The following is a 15,566-nucleotide window of genomic DNA, read 5'->3' on the forward strand; positions in this document are numbered from 1 at the left end:
GGGAAATTATATTCCTTCTTGTATATACTTATATATGTACTTCTCTGTATTCAGCCGGTAGTTTGCTTCTTCTGTAATGTTTCTAAGGTCTTCTGGGTCATGGATTAATATTTCAATATTTGCATTGGTCTACATAAACGTACCATAGGATTAGTGTCGTTCCTCTTCAGATAGAAAGCCACAGCTAAGTCGGAGACAGTGATCTGAACGGAGGGGGAGGAGGGTGAGATGAGGCTGAGGGGAAAATAGACACCGGGGGGGTGGGGGTGGATTTACTAGGACTCAGACAGACAGCAGACCGGCTGTCCCAAGCTGCGCTGATCCTTCACTCTCCGGCACCGAGCTGAAGACACCTGCCTCTCCGAGAATAACACAGCGGCAGCAGGAGGAGGCTCAGGGAGCAGAAGCAAAGCGAGGAGACGCCGCTCTGTGCCATCCACTCCGTCCTGCGAGAGGACAGGCTGCTGCGCTGCTTGGAGACCGCAGTTTGTTGTCGTTACCAGGAGAGAAAGCTGCTCCGCTTCTCATTAAGCCGGGCTGCCCTCACAGAGAGCCACTTGCATGGATGCACCATGGCCACGTTTGTCTGCAGGGTTCAGTTTTTAGATGACACCGATCCTTTCAACAGCACCAACTTTCCCGAGCCGACCAGACCCCCCCTGTACTCCTTCAGAGAGGATATCCCCCTCATTAACCAGCTCGCAGGAGTCCACCGGCTCCTCAAAGCTCCGCACAAGGTAGGATTAACAGGGTAGTAAACAAGTCATGCTGCACACAAAGCTAGGAGATGACTTTGGATTTAGGGACAACTAACTTGTCACTGAGGAGCTATTTATTTTTTATTTTATTTTAATGTTTTGACTCAAACACACTTATAGGTGAACATGTGTACTCCATTCAGTTTACGCATGCTGGTTTTATGCTCAAGCCTCCTGTAAGTAAACTTCCAGAGCCACCATCCGCCAGAGGCTATTTAAAGAACACATCGCTGGGTTTGAAATAAGGTGTTCACCTTGAAGCGCGGAGCTTCCTGAAGCAGGGGACTTCACTTGGTTCACATTGATTAACAGGGACGTTTCCGGAATTTTAAAAACTGGGGTGGCATAGGGTACCAAGAACAAGAGGAGGGGAAATCATTGTGTTTGATTACAAATGAATACAGTGTTTTTTCAAAAGGAGACAATTTGGCACAATTTAATTATTTGGACTCACAATTATGCTTAATATTTAAATTACATCCAAAGTTAACTTATGCAGAATAGCCCTTTTCAGAATCATATATATCACATTATCAGATCATAATGATTCACTGATTACATGTAAGTGTCTGTCCCATTATTTACTGATCAATAATATACTGCTGAGTAGATACAAGTACATTAAAGCTGTCATGGTCCTTTGTGTTTAGAAACTATCAGTTATTTTCTGCTTTACTTTGAAAGTTTGTTTTCTGTAGTTTTTTTTTTTTAAATTTCTGGTCTTTGTTTCTTTCCCTCATTTCCATCATGTCTGCCCTCACCACCTGTGTCTCACGTCCCAGTCAACCCCTCTGGGCACATTTAGTCTTTACGCTTCTCTTTTTCCTGCGTATACTGAGCAGCACCTTTAGCTCATTTGCAATTTTCAGTGAATATGTTTTTTTTAGTACTGTTTTTCAGACTGTGGGCTCACTCGTGGTTCCTAGGAAATCTAAAAGTAGAATGGGAGGGAGAGCCTTCAGCTTTCAGGCCCCTCTTCAGTGGAACCAGCTCCCAGTTTGGATTCAGGAGACAGACACTGTCTCTACTTTTAAGATTAGGCTTCAAACTCTTCTTTTTATAAAGCATACAGTTAGGGCTGGATCAGGTGACCCTGAATCCTCCCTTAGTTACACTACCATAGATCTAAGCTGCTCGGAGCTTCCCATGAGGCACTGTGTTTCTTATTCACTCACCTTTTTTCATTTACTTTGTGTTTATACACCATTTCCATAAAATCGTTAGTTGTTATTACTCTGACTCTCTTCCACAGCGTGTTTTGTCCTGTCTTCCTCCCATCACCTCCAACCGGTCGCGCCCCTCCCTGAGCCTGGCTCTCCTGTTGGTTTCTTCCTGTTAAAAGGGAGTTTTTCCTTTCCACTGTTGCTTAAGGGCTTGCTAATAGGGGGTAATTTAATTGTCGTGGTTTTCTCTTTATCATTGTAGGGTCTTTACTTCGCAACATCAAACGCCTCAAGGCTGAATTGAAGTAGTTGTACCTGCTTCTCACTGGTGGGGTCTTCAGTTTGAACTGCGAAACCTGAGAAAAAGTGTGTTTCAATAAAGTACCTAAGTAAATTACATTCCATCACAGGTCCTATTACGGCATCCCGCCTCACACCAACTTCTCTAAATGCCCCTGATGACTCGTAAATGTGGGCACTCTGACACTAAAGTGCCACAGAGGAAGGCTTTGGATCTCCACCAGCTCGAGGAAATCTCTAAAACGGAACTTCTCTGCTGAGAAGTCTACGCACAAATGGACACCCCGCCTCCCTGAAGTCCCAAATACACTGAATAAAGCTTCCCGCTGTATTTTTTGCTCTCTGCTTTGCATGCGGCAGTGACAGGTGGCTGCACAGAGGCATTAGTTCAGCCAGATTTATCCCGAGGTGCCTCATTCACCTACATGCGATGGGACACGGTGGGTGTGACGGAAAAGAAGAGATACCATTTTCAGTCAATTTCAGTGTTTAAGCAACCCCCCCCACCAAGAAAAGAAGGAAAAAGCAACGCATTCCTTACAGACAAGGTTGACTCAGACACACAAACACACCCACAGAGGCTGTACAAGTGCAGCAGATGTGACCTTGTTTTTTATGATTTATGTGGATGCTACACAGTTAAAGCTGAAAGTGTAGATTAAACAGAGTTGAAAACAAAAAAACAAAAACTGGCACAGTCTGGAAAAAACGGGGAGTTTTAACTGCTGGCACACAGACCTGAGAGCAAAGCAGCAGAAGCGGTTTTCCGAACCAGACGATCTTTAGCTGCTCCCATCTTTAAAAACCGCGAAACAAATGAAAAATGGCCCACAGCACAGCAAAGCTTATGATTACAACCTATAGTCGGACAGATGGCACAGCCTGCATTTGTGTTTGCAATTTCGCTCGCATCACCAGGAAGGCTGTGCGCAATGGCAAATGGATATTGCGCTTAGATTATAGGGATGAATTTGAGTGGTTGCAAATTTGCCCGTCACACCGTCCAGATCTAAAACTTGGTGCTTATAATGCTCGAGTGTTATTATATAATTGGAAAATGTCAAAAGCGCTCAGTTGTTTTTGACAGTTCTCTTTGCTTTCTCAGTTAGTCTTTGTTTAAACAGCCTTTCCCTGATTTTTGTTGTAACCTCCTGTGCTCTCCTCTTAGGGGAAGAAAAAAAAAGCCTGCTGTGTTATTATGCTGTGATGATGGTAGAGCTCTGTGCACGGCTGGCTGGGCTGCATGTAAAGTATAGGTCACTTGTCCCAGAATTCCTGTGGCCGGGGCCTGGATCCCTGCGACACTTTGTTCTCCTCACTTTGGGTGCCGCGGTTTTCCTGACCTCTTCCTCCATCTCTTCCTCCACCTCTATGACCGTGCAGCAGTTTGTACTCTCAAACACATGAACGCAGACACATAAGGTTAGAACCTGTTGCCAAAGCTAAATCAGTGTGTTGCTGGTTTGCTGTGCACGGGGATGTGTCACTTTGTCCCAGCTGCTAAACAGAAGTTTGGATTCTGGCAGCAGAGATCATCACTGACCTCTTCCTGCTTTAAAGGAAATCAACTTAAAGCGGATAATAAAGGCAGTCTAAAGGCTAGACTGTAGACATTCCCTACTTCATTTAGCCAATGAGACCAAAAATTAAAAATAACATCAGATATTCAGGTCGCTATCAGTCAAACAGCTACAGCTTCTGCCACAAACAAAGCTCAGACTTCACAGCTCAACTTTTATTCCACTACCAAAAGGTTCCCATTAAAGCAGCATTGGGAGGTTTAATGGCCAACGCTGAACACGCCCTCCCCCCCCGTTCTTCAAAGAGTCTCTGAGGCTCTGATTTTGATGCAAGAAAAAAGTTTTTTTTTTTAGAAAGTTGTCTTGTAAGTTATGTAAGAGTGTCGTTAAATGCGATCACCACCACCAGTGTTGTTTTAACATGGAAGTAATTACACCTCCTCCCCCTCTCCTCTCCTCCCCTCCACCTCCCTCTACTCCCCCTTTTTTCTCCTGCTTTGCTCTTGAGGGAGAATTTGATTAAAACGAGCGCAAAGTATATACAAGATACTTAGTGTTTCTCTAGTAAGTCCCCGGAGACTTGACTTGTGAAGAGCCTGCGGTTCTTCTTTGGAGCCACCGCTGCTCTCGGCCTCATGCAGCGTGATGTGTTGTGTTATTAATCCCTATCCTCCCCCCCCCCCAAAAAAAAGAAACCACGTGTTTTAGAAAAAAGAGAGATCATTTGGACGACCAAGCTCACTCCTCGCTGCTGAAGCAGTGTTAGTGTGCTTGTGTGGAGGTAAAGGAGGGCAGCGTGGGTCAGACAGGGTGGCTGGGATGTTGCTGAAAAGAAAATAAATGCTGAATAATGGCAGCAGATTAGACCCACGAAATGTTTTGTTGTTTTGTTTTAGTCCCTCCATGAAAAACCAGGCCACTGGGACAGAGGGTGATTAACCCCACCCTCACCTGCCCGCTGTCTCCACCCCCTCTGTTTCGGTCTGAGATTTACCAAATCTCACGTGCATGAAAAGTGTGAAGGACAATAGCATCACGCTTGGCTTTAACAGCTATTTATGGAGCGCAGAGATTACCTTTAAAGTGTTTGCATTTCCTTTTCAGCTGGTTAACATTTTGAGCCACGGTGGCAGCCTCACAGGTTTTGAGGGATCGCAGTGTGGTCTGCTGTGTTTGCTTCAAAGACAATGAATGCCTGTGAGGTTTCTGATCCCCTGACTTTTTCCACTGTGAGGACGACATCTGTGCTTTTCAGTGAAATGTCTTAACAGCCTCAGGATGGATGGAAATAACATAGGGCATGCAAACATGACGCCCATTTTTGGATGATATTCTGATTTTTCACCATCTTTCCTGTGTAATACTGCAAATGTTGGTATCGATCCAATACCACGTAAATAAATAAATACCAATATTGATACTTTTAACCTATACAGGGAGTATATTTAGGGGAGCACACTAAATCACTCTGATTTTTTACTTTTCACGAAAATTATTCACCACAAAAAAACCACCTTTCAGCTAAATTTTAATTTTTTTTAATTCCTGGTAAATAAATGCACCTGTCTAAAAGTTTATTTATGTATTTTTTCATTTCCTCCCCCCAAAAACAACATTTTTTTTAACACAGTTCAGTGGGCTACGTACTGAACTCGGAGGATAGAAGCAAAGTATCGATCCAATACCAACACCAGCGTTGGTATTAAAAATTTCCACACAGTGGTTAAACTCTGGAAGTAATGCATTGTTTGCTAAGTAGCACGTTACCATGCCAACATGGCAACCTATTGTTAGCATGGTGCCTGTGCTAGAGTTAACTTTTTTTTAAACTTTAAAAAACCACTATGTGCTTCTGTCATAGACAGTATAAAACAGGGACATAGCCACCATGATATCATTCCCTGGTTTTGGATTTTGTTAGCGTTAACACTGTTTTCCACCACCGGATGAAAGGGTGGATGAGAGGGTAGAGTGGGCAAACTGTTTCTTTGTACATCGCACAACAAGCCTTAATATAAGTTGCGTATTCTGTTTGAAAATCCTCCAAGAGGGACCAACAGCCTGCACGCAGTGAAGAACTCCAACCCAGTGCCTTGGAGTGCTAGATGAGGCCTGGCAAGCTTTGGCACACCTGTCAATCAATCTGGCCACGCCCCTAACTCAAACATCCAGATAGATGAGCTAAAAAAAAAATTAAAAAAAATGCAGAATTTTCATAAAGGGGGAAACCATCCATAGAATACTATTATAAATATTTTATCACATGAGTGTACTTGTTTTGGCAGGCAGCCTTGAATGGCCATTAGAGGAACTGCAGCGTTGGGCACTTCCACACTGGTGTCATCCTTCAGCCTTAGAAGGTTTGACACAGATGGATTCATTGTGTCCTTATCAACTGTTATGTTTCTGGGATTACCTAAATAATGCTAACCTGCTGCTTCTTAGGTTCCCTTTTCCAATACTTCAGCTCAGGCAGTGCTGCCTGCCCCCACAGACACACCCACCCTTGAGCTCCAGTGTGCATGCTGCCTCAGAGGAGAGTAAATATAGCAAGGTTATATTTATGCTGTGAGTCCATGCGACAGTCCGTCTCTCTGTTTGGGACTGAAAGGGAGGAATGGACAGAGAGCAGCAGCAGGTCTTGTGATCTGTGGTCAGAAATTGTCGTCACACAGCCTGAATGGATTGTCCGGGTGGGTGGGTGTGGATTTGGCAGCACACCAGAGGCCAATCTAAGTGAAACCCACTGATGCCACCGAGCTGCTACATACCAATGCGTGACTCTGATCTCATTCACCTATTCGTACTTCAGCAGCTTCAGGAAGCACTTGCAAAAACTCAGAGCTGATTGTTGCGAGCTAATGACGTAAGTTGCTTTTTAAGAGTTGTCTCTGGGACGGATGCTCGCACCTGCTATCGACCCGTGACCGTACTCATAAACATCGATGCCAGTGGCGGGTTGATATATTACTGTGCACCTGGTCTCAAACTCAGCTGGGTTTCTTCTTACACAGCACAGGGGGTCAGTTCTGACAAAGGCCCCTCTGCAGTGCTACCTTAGATCATGCAAATGCATGAAAGCGAGGTTGATGAGAAATGAAAAAAATCTGAAAGTCAGCAATCGGCAGCGCGAATACTTGGACATGTGCAAGGCTGTGCTCGCTCAGCGAACATATAGAGCCGAGCTGAGAGTTATATTTTTCATAGCTAGTATTTAATGCAATAAAATGTGCCGTTCCCTCGCTGTGTTCCACTCTGGTTTTGGTTTCATGTTCTGCGGCCTTTATTACGAGTTAACTCCCTTAACAGCTTTTTAATGCAGAAAGCAGAGGCACCCTGCAAATGCTTCTCACCCCTTCACAGACCACTGTGTACACTTGTGTTCAAACCCCTGCCCCATAAACTGGCTTTATTTTACAGGCTCAAAGTGTTTCGTTCTTTCTTGTTTTGTTTTTTTAAAGGGGGTCTGAGTCATGGATACATATAATAAAGGGACGCTAGACAAAGGGAGCCCAATGGGTCATCCCTGTGTGCAGAAGTGACACGTTTGTTGTATTTCCTTTATTACTTTAACTTTGTATATTTTGTTTCTGCCATCCGTAGCTTGATGACTGTGCACTTCAGCTGTCCCACAATGGAACCTATCTGGATCTGGAGTCCTCGCTGGCTGAGCAAAGGGACGAGCTGGAGGGCTTTCAGCAGGACGACACAGGGTGAGAGTGACTCATGTACCCTTTATACCAAACAGTCTCTCTCTCTTCACCAGTCGAAAATATCTAAAGCAGCAAGACCCCCGCGCCCTCTCATACACGTACACATATTTTCTGAGTTTCTTCATTCTTATAAAATGGGGAGAATCACAAGCTGTTGGATATGGATTTCTTGGAAGCACAAGTTCATGGAAAGTATGAAGCACTCTGGAAAGCAGGACACGTGTGCCCTCCCTTCCACAGCAACAGCTATTCTCCCATTGTATGATAAATATTCTCGTCTTCTTTGTGACAGTATTTCACAGTTTACAGCTTGAATGTAGAGATGACGGCGTGATGACTTTGCAAAAGGGCTTTGAAGCCTCTATCAAACCTCCTGGCTGTATTGACATCTCAGTAAATCAGGATTAGGATTACGCCCAGAAAATTGAATATTTAATATGTTAATCACCTTAGATTATGTGCTTTGGCTATTGTTCAAAACTCATAAACTCTTATGTGGCTCATGAGTGTTGACAGGCATATGATTTCCATTACAGTGAATGTTACTTCAGTCCCTGGTGATATATAGCTGTCTTCCAACCTGATTTTCTTTTTATTCCTTAAACTGTGTCAGCGTGTCACTTAGGCTACAGCAAACCTCCCCTGGATCTGTTGTAAATCCCATAACATGTAATTTTCCTGGCAACACTCTAATATGTCTCCGCCTATTCCTCTGAATGGTATTGTTTTAGGTCATGTAAGTGTGCTAATTTTTATATTGCAAATGGAAACAGTTTTCTTCTCTGATAGGTGGCCAGTGTCTGCAATTAAAAACTGTGAGAAAACCTCAGGGCCTGAAGCTAGCATATTAGCACCAGCAACTGAGGTTCAACATCAGATCAATTTGCATAAGATTCAAGTTACAACCAAAACCTGAATTTGAGTCCAACATTATTATGCAATCCTCTCTTTGTGGCTTCCAGCTACACTTACTGGCCACTATGTTAGGTACAGCTGTTCAACTTCTCATTAATCAGCCCATTTAGACAAGTAGAGATGGTCGACGTGACCTGCTGAAATGAAAACTGAGCTTTAGAATGGGGATGAAGAAGATTTAAGTGACTTTGTCTTTGCCAGAAATTGCTGCCTTTCCCACAGAGCCGTCACTCGGGTTCACAGAGAATGGTCTGAAAAAGAGAAAATATCCCGTGAGCGGCAGTTCTCTGTGTGAAAATGTTTTTTTGATGCGAGAGGTCAGAGTAGAACGGCCAGACTGCTTTGAGTTGATATGAAGGCAAAAGTACCTAAAAAAAAAAACGTAAACAGTGACTATATTTTCTTAATATCAATTAATAGAGCTAGTTAAATTGGAAAATTGTGAAATTAGGTAATAGAACAAATTAAAGTTAGAAATGCTGTCAATGCTGTACCATTATTGTAGCATGATTACTCCACGTTCGCTGGCTCACTGGTAACTGTTGGGTGTTTTCAAGTGTCTGTTGTGGTCAGATTTCCCTACTCTCTCACTAACAGAAGTGATTACGCGGGAGTTATTACGTCAATCTGTTGCCAGATAAGCTCTAAATTGGTTTAAGAAAGGGCTAGCAAAGAAAACAAAGTATTTCAAGAACTGATACGTTTGTCCTAGCTCTTCCTGCTGGTTAGTTTGTTAGGACAAAGTCATTTGTGGCACCCAAGAAGGTGCAGAACCAGACCAAACAGGACCACCACGAATAAATTTCCTGTCAGTGTTGGGGATTGATCAGGACACTTTAGCATTTGCGCTACACAGGATATGTGGTCAAAAGCTCACCAGACCACCTCGGGAAGTGGTTTGAGCGATCGCAATGTGTCTTGGTGGTCTCGTCTTTATACTTGCCTTTAGCGCTGTTCATTTGTGATCTGATTGCCCAAGATTCATCTAAAAAACTGAGTATAAACAGTTGCTTAGCTGATCAGTCCTTGTAACTTTAGCTAATTAGCTGTAACACAAACGGGCAAACATTGGCTCAAAGCCGTTTATACACAAAGTAGCAAAGCTCTGACCGCCACACGGGGAAGGCAGCTGTTAAGCAGCAGCACATGTGTGACAATGTACGTTTGTGTAGGTATGTCAGTCTGTTTAGGACTGGGGGCGGCTGCCTGATAAGTGATGGCAGACCCCAGAGCCTTGTTGGTCTCTGTGTTTATTATAAGTGGTTGTTTCCATGTGCATATCTATCTGTTTGTTTTCAAATGTGTGTATCTTTCTTGTGCGCTCGGTAAGCCATATGACAGATGACAGATAGGCGAAGAAAGGCTCGTTTGTGCTGAGGAACTGGTTGGATTGGACAGTTCTGTCAGCCATTCTATCAAACTGCAGCTTTAACCGAGGTCATAATGAGCTGATAGTAAGAAATGAATCATGCGTTTTCGGTTTGGGTTTGACCTCGTCTTGGCGAAATGTCACAAAGGGTGAGGATGAATTCTTTCTAAATTCATTCTGCACAATGAAAGCTGTCTATACAGTGTTATAAAAGACTAAATTAATCCCAACCAATGTCAGCGCGTACCTTTAATATGTGCTTTAATAGGCTCTGTAATGCTTTAACGTATTTTTCTGTCATATAAAGTATATACTGTTACACTGCTGAATGCACAGAGTTTCAAATAATGAGGTCAGTACATGCAAATGGTATCTGTGAGCAAAAAGCTCAAGCTTCAGACAGCTGGATGATGTCAATGAGGGTTGATACCCCTAATGTGCTCATCTTAGGCGAGAACCTCTCCCCACCTCTTGTTCAAAACTTCTGTTTGTGAAGGGCAGCCAATCAGAAGAAACTTGGCTAAGTTGCATTTGGTCCGACGTTGAACCTTACTTGTATTAAGGCCCAGCATGGGATAAAAAAAGTGCAATTATGAATCACAGAAAACTCCTGCAGTAGAATTCAAGAACTGTAAGCATAATGTGAACACAATGGTTCCCTTTAACAGCATCTAGGAAATAAAAACTTTAAGCAGTGGATATCAGTTTTGACTTGATGGATCCATTTAACATAGTTATCAGCCACATATTCACCTCTATAATCCCACAATAACAGTTTTAATTTATAAATAACCATAAAGTCTGCTGGTCACACATGATATATGATATCTTTGATAGAATAATGAGAGTAGGTTTTTTTTCTGTAGTTTTTACTAAATAACTGATCCAAAAAACTGAAACTTCACTATCACTAAAAATATCTGCAGTTTCTAACGAGCACGCTGGTGTTAGCTGAATTTATGCTTCCACGCATCAAAGATGGTGTTGTGATTGCAGCTATGGCAGGACAGTGCTCACCACAGCTGACAGTAAACAAAGCCCTCGGGTGACAATAATTGCTCTGCTTCCACTGGAAGTCACTGTAGATGGCTGTAGCTTGTGATGCAAAGGAATCTCCCTTTGAACCCTTTACGCCTGCCTTCAACATATCATACATATGTCAATCACAGGCATCCACTGTGTATAAAAGAAGGACGTACAGTTAGGTCCATAATTTGTTGCACAAAAGCACACATTTTGTAGTTTTGCTTCTGGTCTAACTGTAGCTTCCATGGGTCTGAAAAGTGAAGACAATATAGAAGTGCCTTAAATCTGCATCCTTCTAACATCCAACAGGGGGCGAGTTCCCTGGTTGCAAAGATAGGCGGTATAAAAAGTGGACATAGTTGCCATGACATCAAATGTTGGTCTGTGAAGTCTCAAGATGAATGTTTGAGATGTTGCCATTTTGCTGTTTTGAAACATTAGCTCATTGGCTAACGTCTCATTAATCGCAAATCATTAGCCACTGACTGCACCCTGGATAATATTTCTGAAACGTATTATGGCCGAGATTTACATAAAAGACTTCATTTTTTATTCAGTATGAACTGAAATGAGTGACTGAGCCCATGAACTCATCGGGAAATAAGAAAGTCCCACCATGAGTATTGCCCACTGGTGGCCATGAAGAAGAAGGCAGGTTCAACACACTTTGCGTTTGCCTCACTTTCCAGATCCTGAAGCTGTTTATGTCCAACGTTCGTATTGTCTGTGGTTGCAAAAAGACCTCAGATGTTAAAAGTGTAGCTTATTCACTTACATGGTTTACATGTGTGTACAAGACGCAGCTGGTTGTGGTGTCTGAAGGTGACTGTGGTCAAGAAGCTAGAAGTTTTCTGTTTCTACTGCCTTCATGTGTAAAATAAAATTGGCAGGAGCCCCAAAGCAGCCCACGGTACTGTGATGTCCCTAATACTTATCCAAAGGTGTTTTACTTCAATCGAAATCTGTAAAAAAATGTAAAAAAACAAAAATTGGAACTGTATCTATTGTTTCAACTGCATAAAATGAAAATAATATGCTAACTAGATATAAAGCTATCTAGGTATAAAATTAAGGACTGATTGTTTATGAAGCATCAGTTTTTCTTTGGTGATTTGGTCTTTGTTTGGAAAAATCTAGTTATAAAAGTGTTGCCATTTAGATTTTTCAACGTAAAAAGGGTGGGTGGAAGAAGCTAAAGCTTCAGGCTACACCTTTTCAGTCAGTATTTTGCAGTCACTCCATTTCTTTTAACTCCGTGATGATTTTTTATTGCCACATTTTTCCTCAGAAGACCATTAATGACCCAAAAAAGGAGCCTCATTTATTTTGGACTATCTCAATGCCCCAATGAAACTGGAAGTCCAGAAAGTGGAAGCTCCTGGCAGAGAACCTCAGGAAACTGCCTTCGCCATCTTGACTGTTGATTTAAGTCTTGTTTATGGCAACTTGATGTTAAAGCTCAATCAACAAAATTAATGATGGTATGATAATGACTTTAGAGTGGGCCTACCTTGTGACTGACAAGTCAGTATATAGTTAAACTGTGTGCCCACAAACACCCCACGCCACTATGTGTTTCATGCTAGCCTAACTTTCCTCCCACAGTTCAGTTGCTTTGACTGCCATTCTTACACAACAGACTACCAGAAAAGAAAGAAAAATGAATTTGTGTTTGTTCGCATCTCAAAGATTGTGTTAACATTTTGCTCTATTTCCTAGCAAAGCTGATAACATTGTAATAGATGGATTAGAGGCCAGGTGCTCTCTTGTTTGACTGTGTTTTCTTTAGAGTATGTTATGCATAATTCCAGCGGTAAATGCTATCAGAGTCATGCTTTCCCTGCGTGGGCTGGATGGTATCAGTTTGTTAGTGATTGAAGTCGCTGATTAGTTCCTAGCGCTTAGGAGGTAAGGGTATAACAGATAGCGTAACATAATACTCTTGACATTTGTGTACTTTCCCACTGAAAATGGGGTTTGCATGGGTGTTTGCTCATGGGAACGATGCCACGCAGAGGTGCGCACATGTGAAAATGCCTGTTATGTCTGCTGCAGTTCTGCTGTCTGAAAAGAATCAGATGTGTATCAATATGGGGGTACAAATGTATTGCACGCCCACGTTTGTGTGCATCAGTCTCATCATGTCAGCTGTTTTTGGCTATCAAAGAAGAGTCAAAACTTAGACAACTTAGTTTTGACTCAAATTTAATTCCCTTGTTTCCTCCCTCCCCTGTCTCTCAGGTCCAGAGGGAAGAAGCACAGCGTTATTTTACGGACCCAGCTGACAGTCCGCGTCCACGCCTGCATTGGTGAGTACCGTGCCACATGTTTATGTAACACATTTCTCCCTGGAAACACACATGCACATGCCGTCAGATGCACCAGGGAGCCTAAGAGCACATTGCAACCGCACTTTCAAATGGCCGTCCTGGGGTTTTGCAAGTTGTACGCTTCAAACCCGAAACCACCCACTTGGAAGCGGGATTGACTGGTGTGTGTGAAACGTCCCTAAATTTAACGTGGCATTTTTATGTTTTTGCCACATCTTTTGACACGCTGAGAAAAAAACCATTGCCGTGTGTGAGCCTTTTTGCAGAGAAGCTTCTGATTTCTGGCGAAGTCGTCACAGTGTGATGCTCCTGACTCATCTCTGCTATACGGGGAGAAAAACAACATAAGCAGGGAGAGAGGTGTGACTTTCACTTTATGTGAGAGGGTGGAAAAAAGATAACAGCAGGAAAATTCAAATATTTAGTGATAAGTCTGAAGAGAAAGTTATGAGATTAAAAGCAAAGGAGGGGCATGAGAGGAGAGTAAGCACAGGGACAACTCTGTGGCAGAGGCAGCTAAGACGAGCCTACAAACCTTATCTGGTCCACTGAGCTTGTTTGTGCTTTGCCAATGTAATCAGACCAGATCTTCTGTGTTGCTGACAAGGAACATGCACATCATTTATGTTAAATCTTGAGCACTAACACCTAACTTGTTTAGTACTACCAGGTCATTATTTGAGTCTCTTGAGAACTATTGGATGAATTTCAGCATAATTTGTAATAAATATGAATTCTGCAGAGGATCACTTGTTATTAGGGTCTCAAACTGAAGGAAACAGCTTTTTGCTTAGTCAGCAATCTGTAGACATGGGATATATGGGTGTAGCTACACACCTGCTAACTGAGCTGTTGTGGAGTTACACCTAACAGGCTGTTTCTGGCCTATTTTTCAGTTTTCCTGCTCATCAGATCAACATTTCTTGAGTTTAGGCTTGAACTGACATAATACACGATGATGATAATGGTGATGATATGCAGTTTTTATCTAAAAGTTTACAGAAAAAGAAACAAAATTGGGTTTTTTTGGAAAAAAATTATTTTAACAATGACCTTATAAATGTTACAAATCTTGCTACTGTAGCTAATTTATAGGCGTTGTGAAGAGTTAAACCACAATAATGGAATATATAATAATGGAACTTTATATAAATACATAATTGCACAGTGCAAATGAATGCTTATTTACTTATACCTTCCCTGCTGCAGCTGTGCTTTTTTGTACCCCTCCTCCTCCTATTAAGCCAGCCTTGTTCTGATTGGCTGCCCCTTGCAAACAAAAAAAATTCAAATAGCATACAAGTGGAGCTTCTATGCTTATATTGAGAGGGAGCCGTGTGCCTGAAATGACTGCAACAGGGATATCCACTCTGATGCACAACATACAGAGATAAGTGTGGAGTTACACACACTGATCGGATTATTTGAAACTTGGGTCACCTTTAATATGAGCATCCTCTGTTGTAGCTGTATATATATGAGAGAAAAAAAACACTTTAGGATATAAGAAACTTATAAGGCAGCAAGAGAGTATAGAGATGAATAACATGCAATTTCCTAGTCAGTAGTTTGTACCCTATCAGTGTCTTTTCTGTCCACAGCAGTGGAGAACTCTCGGGATTGTGTTTTTTCCTTTCATTTGGCTGAGGCACTACACTGAAACACTTTAGCGCTGTGGTTACGTTTTGTTAGGGAAAACCCTCCATTAAAATCATCCCACTCTTTCATGCTTTCTCTCCCCGGGGTGTGTCCTTCTTCACTCATTTCCTCCGTGACTTTTTCCTACGTGGTCAACACTCTTCATGCCAGTGATAGCAGAGCTAATTCTGGATCCTAGAATCAAGACCGGCCAAGATGTTAATGAGGTGAAAGGTCAGTCTAAGTGGTGCTTAGGAAGGGTACAAAAAATATAGTTCTTGTATATATGGGGCATTTTTTTACTGTCTTAAAAATAGTTAAAAAAAACTATTCTGAAATGGACCTGTTGGAGATTTGGCTTCATTTGATCACCTTGTATAGTGATTAGATTGTAATTAGATGAAGTTTTCTTTTTGCAAACTGCGGTTTTCATCCTCCCACTTTCCCTTAGACGACTTCCTTTCAGTAGATTATGATGGATGTATGGTTGCTGTCCTCTCAAGAAAGTTTTAGGCTCGAGGGCTGTTGGAAACAGACGGGCTTACTCTGAAAAGGGATGAGGACTGACCCGGATCTGCAGCCATCTGCTGCAAACATATAAACTGCTGTTTGCTTACACATGTAAACCTGCTACAGTGTTTTTCTTCATCCTCTGATGGGCCTGAGTAAATGCACTGAGGATTGATGTAAGCTAAATCTTTCTCTCACACCCATGACCATGTAATACACACACCCACACATCCAGCCGTTATGAGGGATCTTCCCATGGTTTGGAGAAAAACCAGCACCGGGCTATATTTATTTGTCCCTTTACGCATAAAATGAAAAACAGCT

General features: G+C 42.3%; 1 protein-coding gene across 4 annotated transcripts in view; it reads left to right on the forward strand.

The window, feature by feature from the left end:
• Positions 1 to 318: 318 nt before the first annotated feature.
• Positions 319 to 15,566, forward strand: part of fhod3a (formin homology 2 domain containing 3a) — a 62,716-nt gene continuing 47,468 nt past the window's right edge. For all 4 annotated transcript variants that reach the window (XM_039605843.1, XM_039605845.1, XM_039605844.1 and 1 more), the window contains exons 1-3: positions 319 to 737; positions 7,345 to 7,454; positions 13,006 to 13,073. In XM_039605843.1, coding sequence (XP_039461777.1) covers positions 573 to 737; positions 7,345 to 7,454; positions 13,006 to 13,073 — 343 coding nt within the window. In that variant the 5' untranslated portion in view covers positions 319 to 572. The remainder of the gene's footprint in view (positions 738 to 7,344; positions 7,455 to 13,005; positions 13,074 to 15,566) is intronic.

This window comes from Oreochromis aureus, linkage group 22 (genome assembly GCF_013358895.1).
Source record: "Oreochromis aureus strain Israel breed Guangdong linkage group 22, ZZ_aureus, whole genome shotgun sequence".
NCBI lineage: Eukaryota > Metazoa > Chordata > Actinopteri > Cichliformes > Cichlidae > Oreochromis > Oreochromis aureus.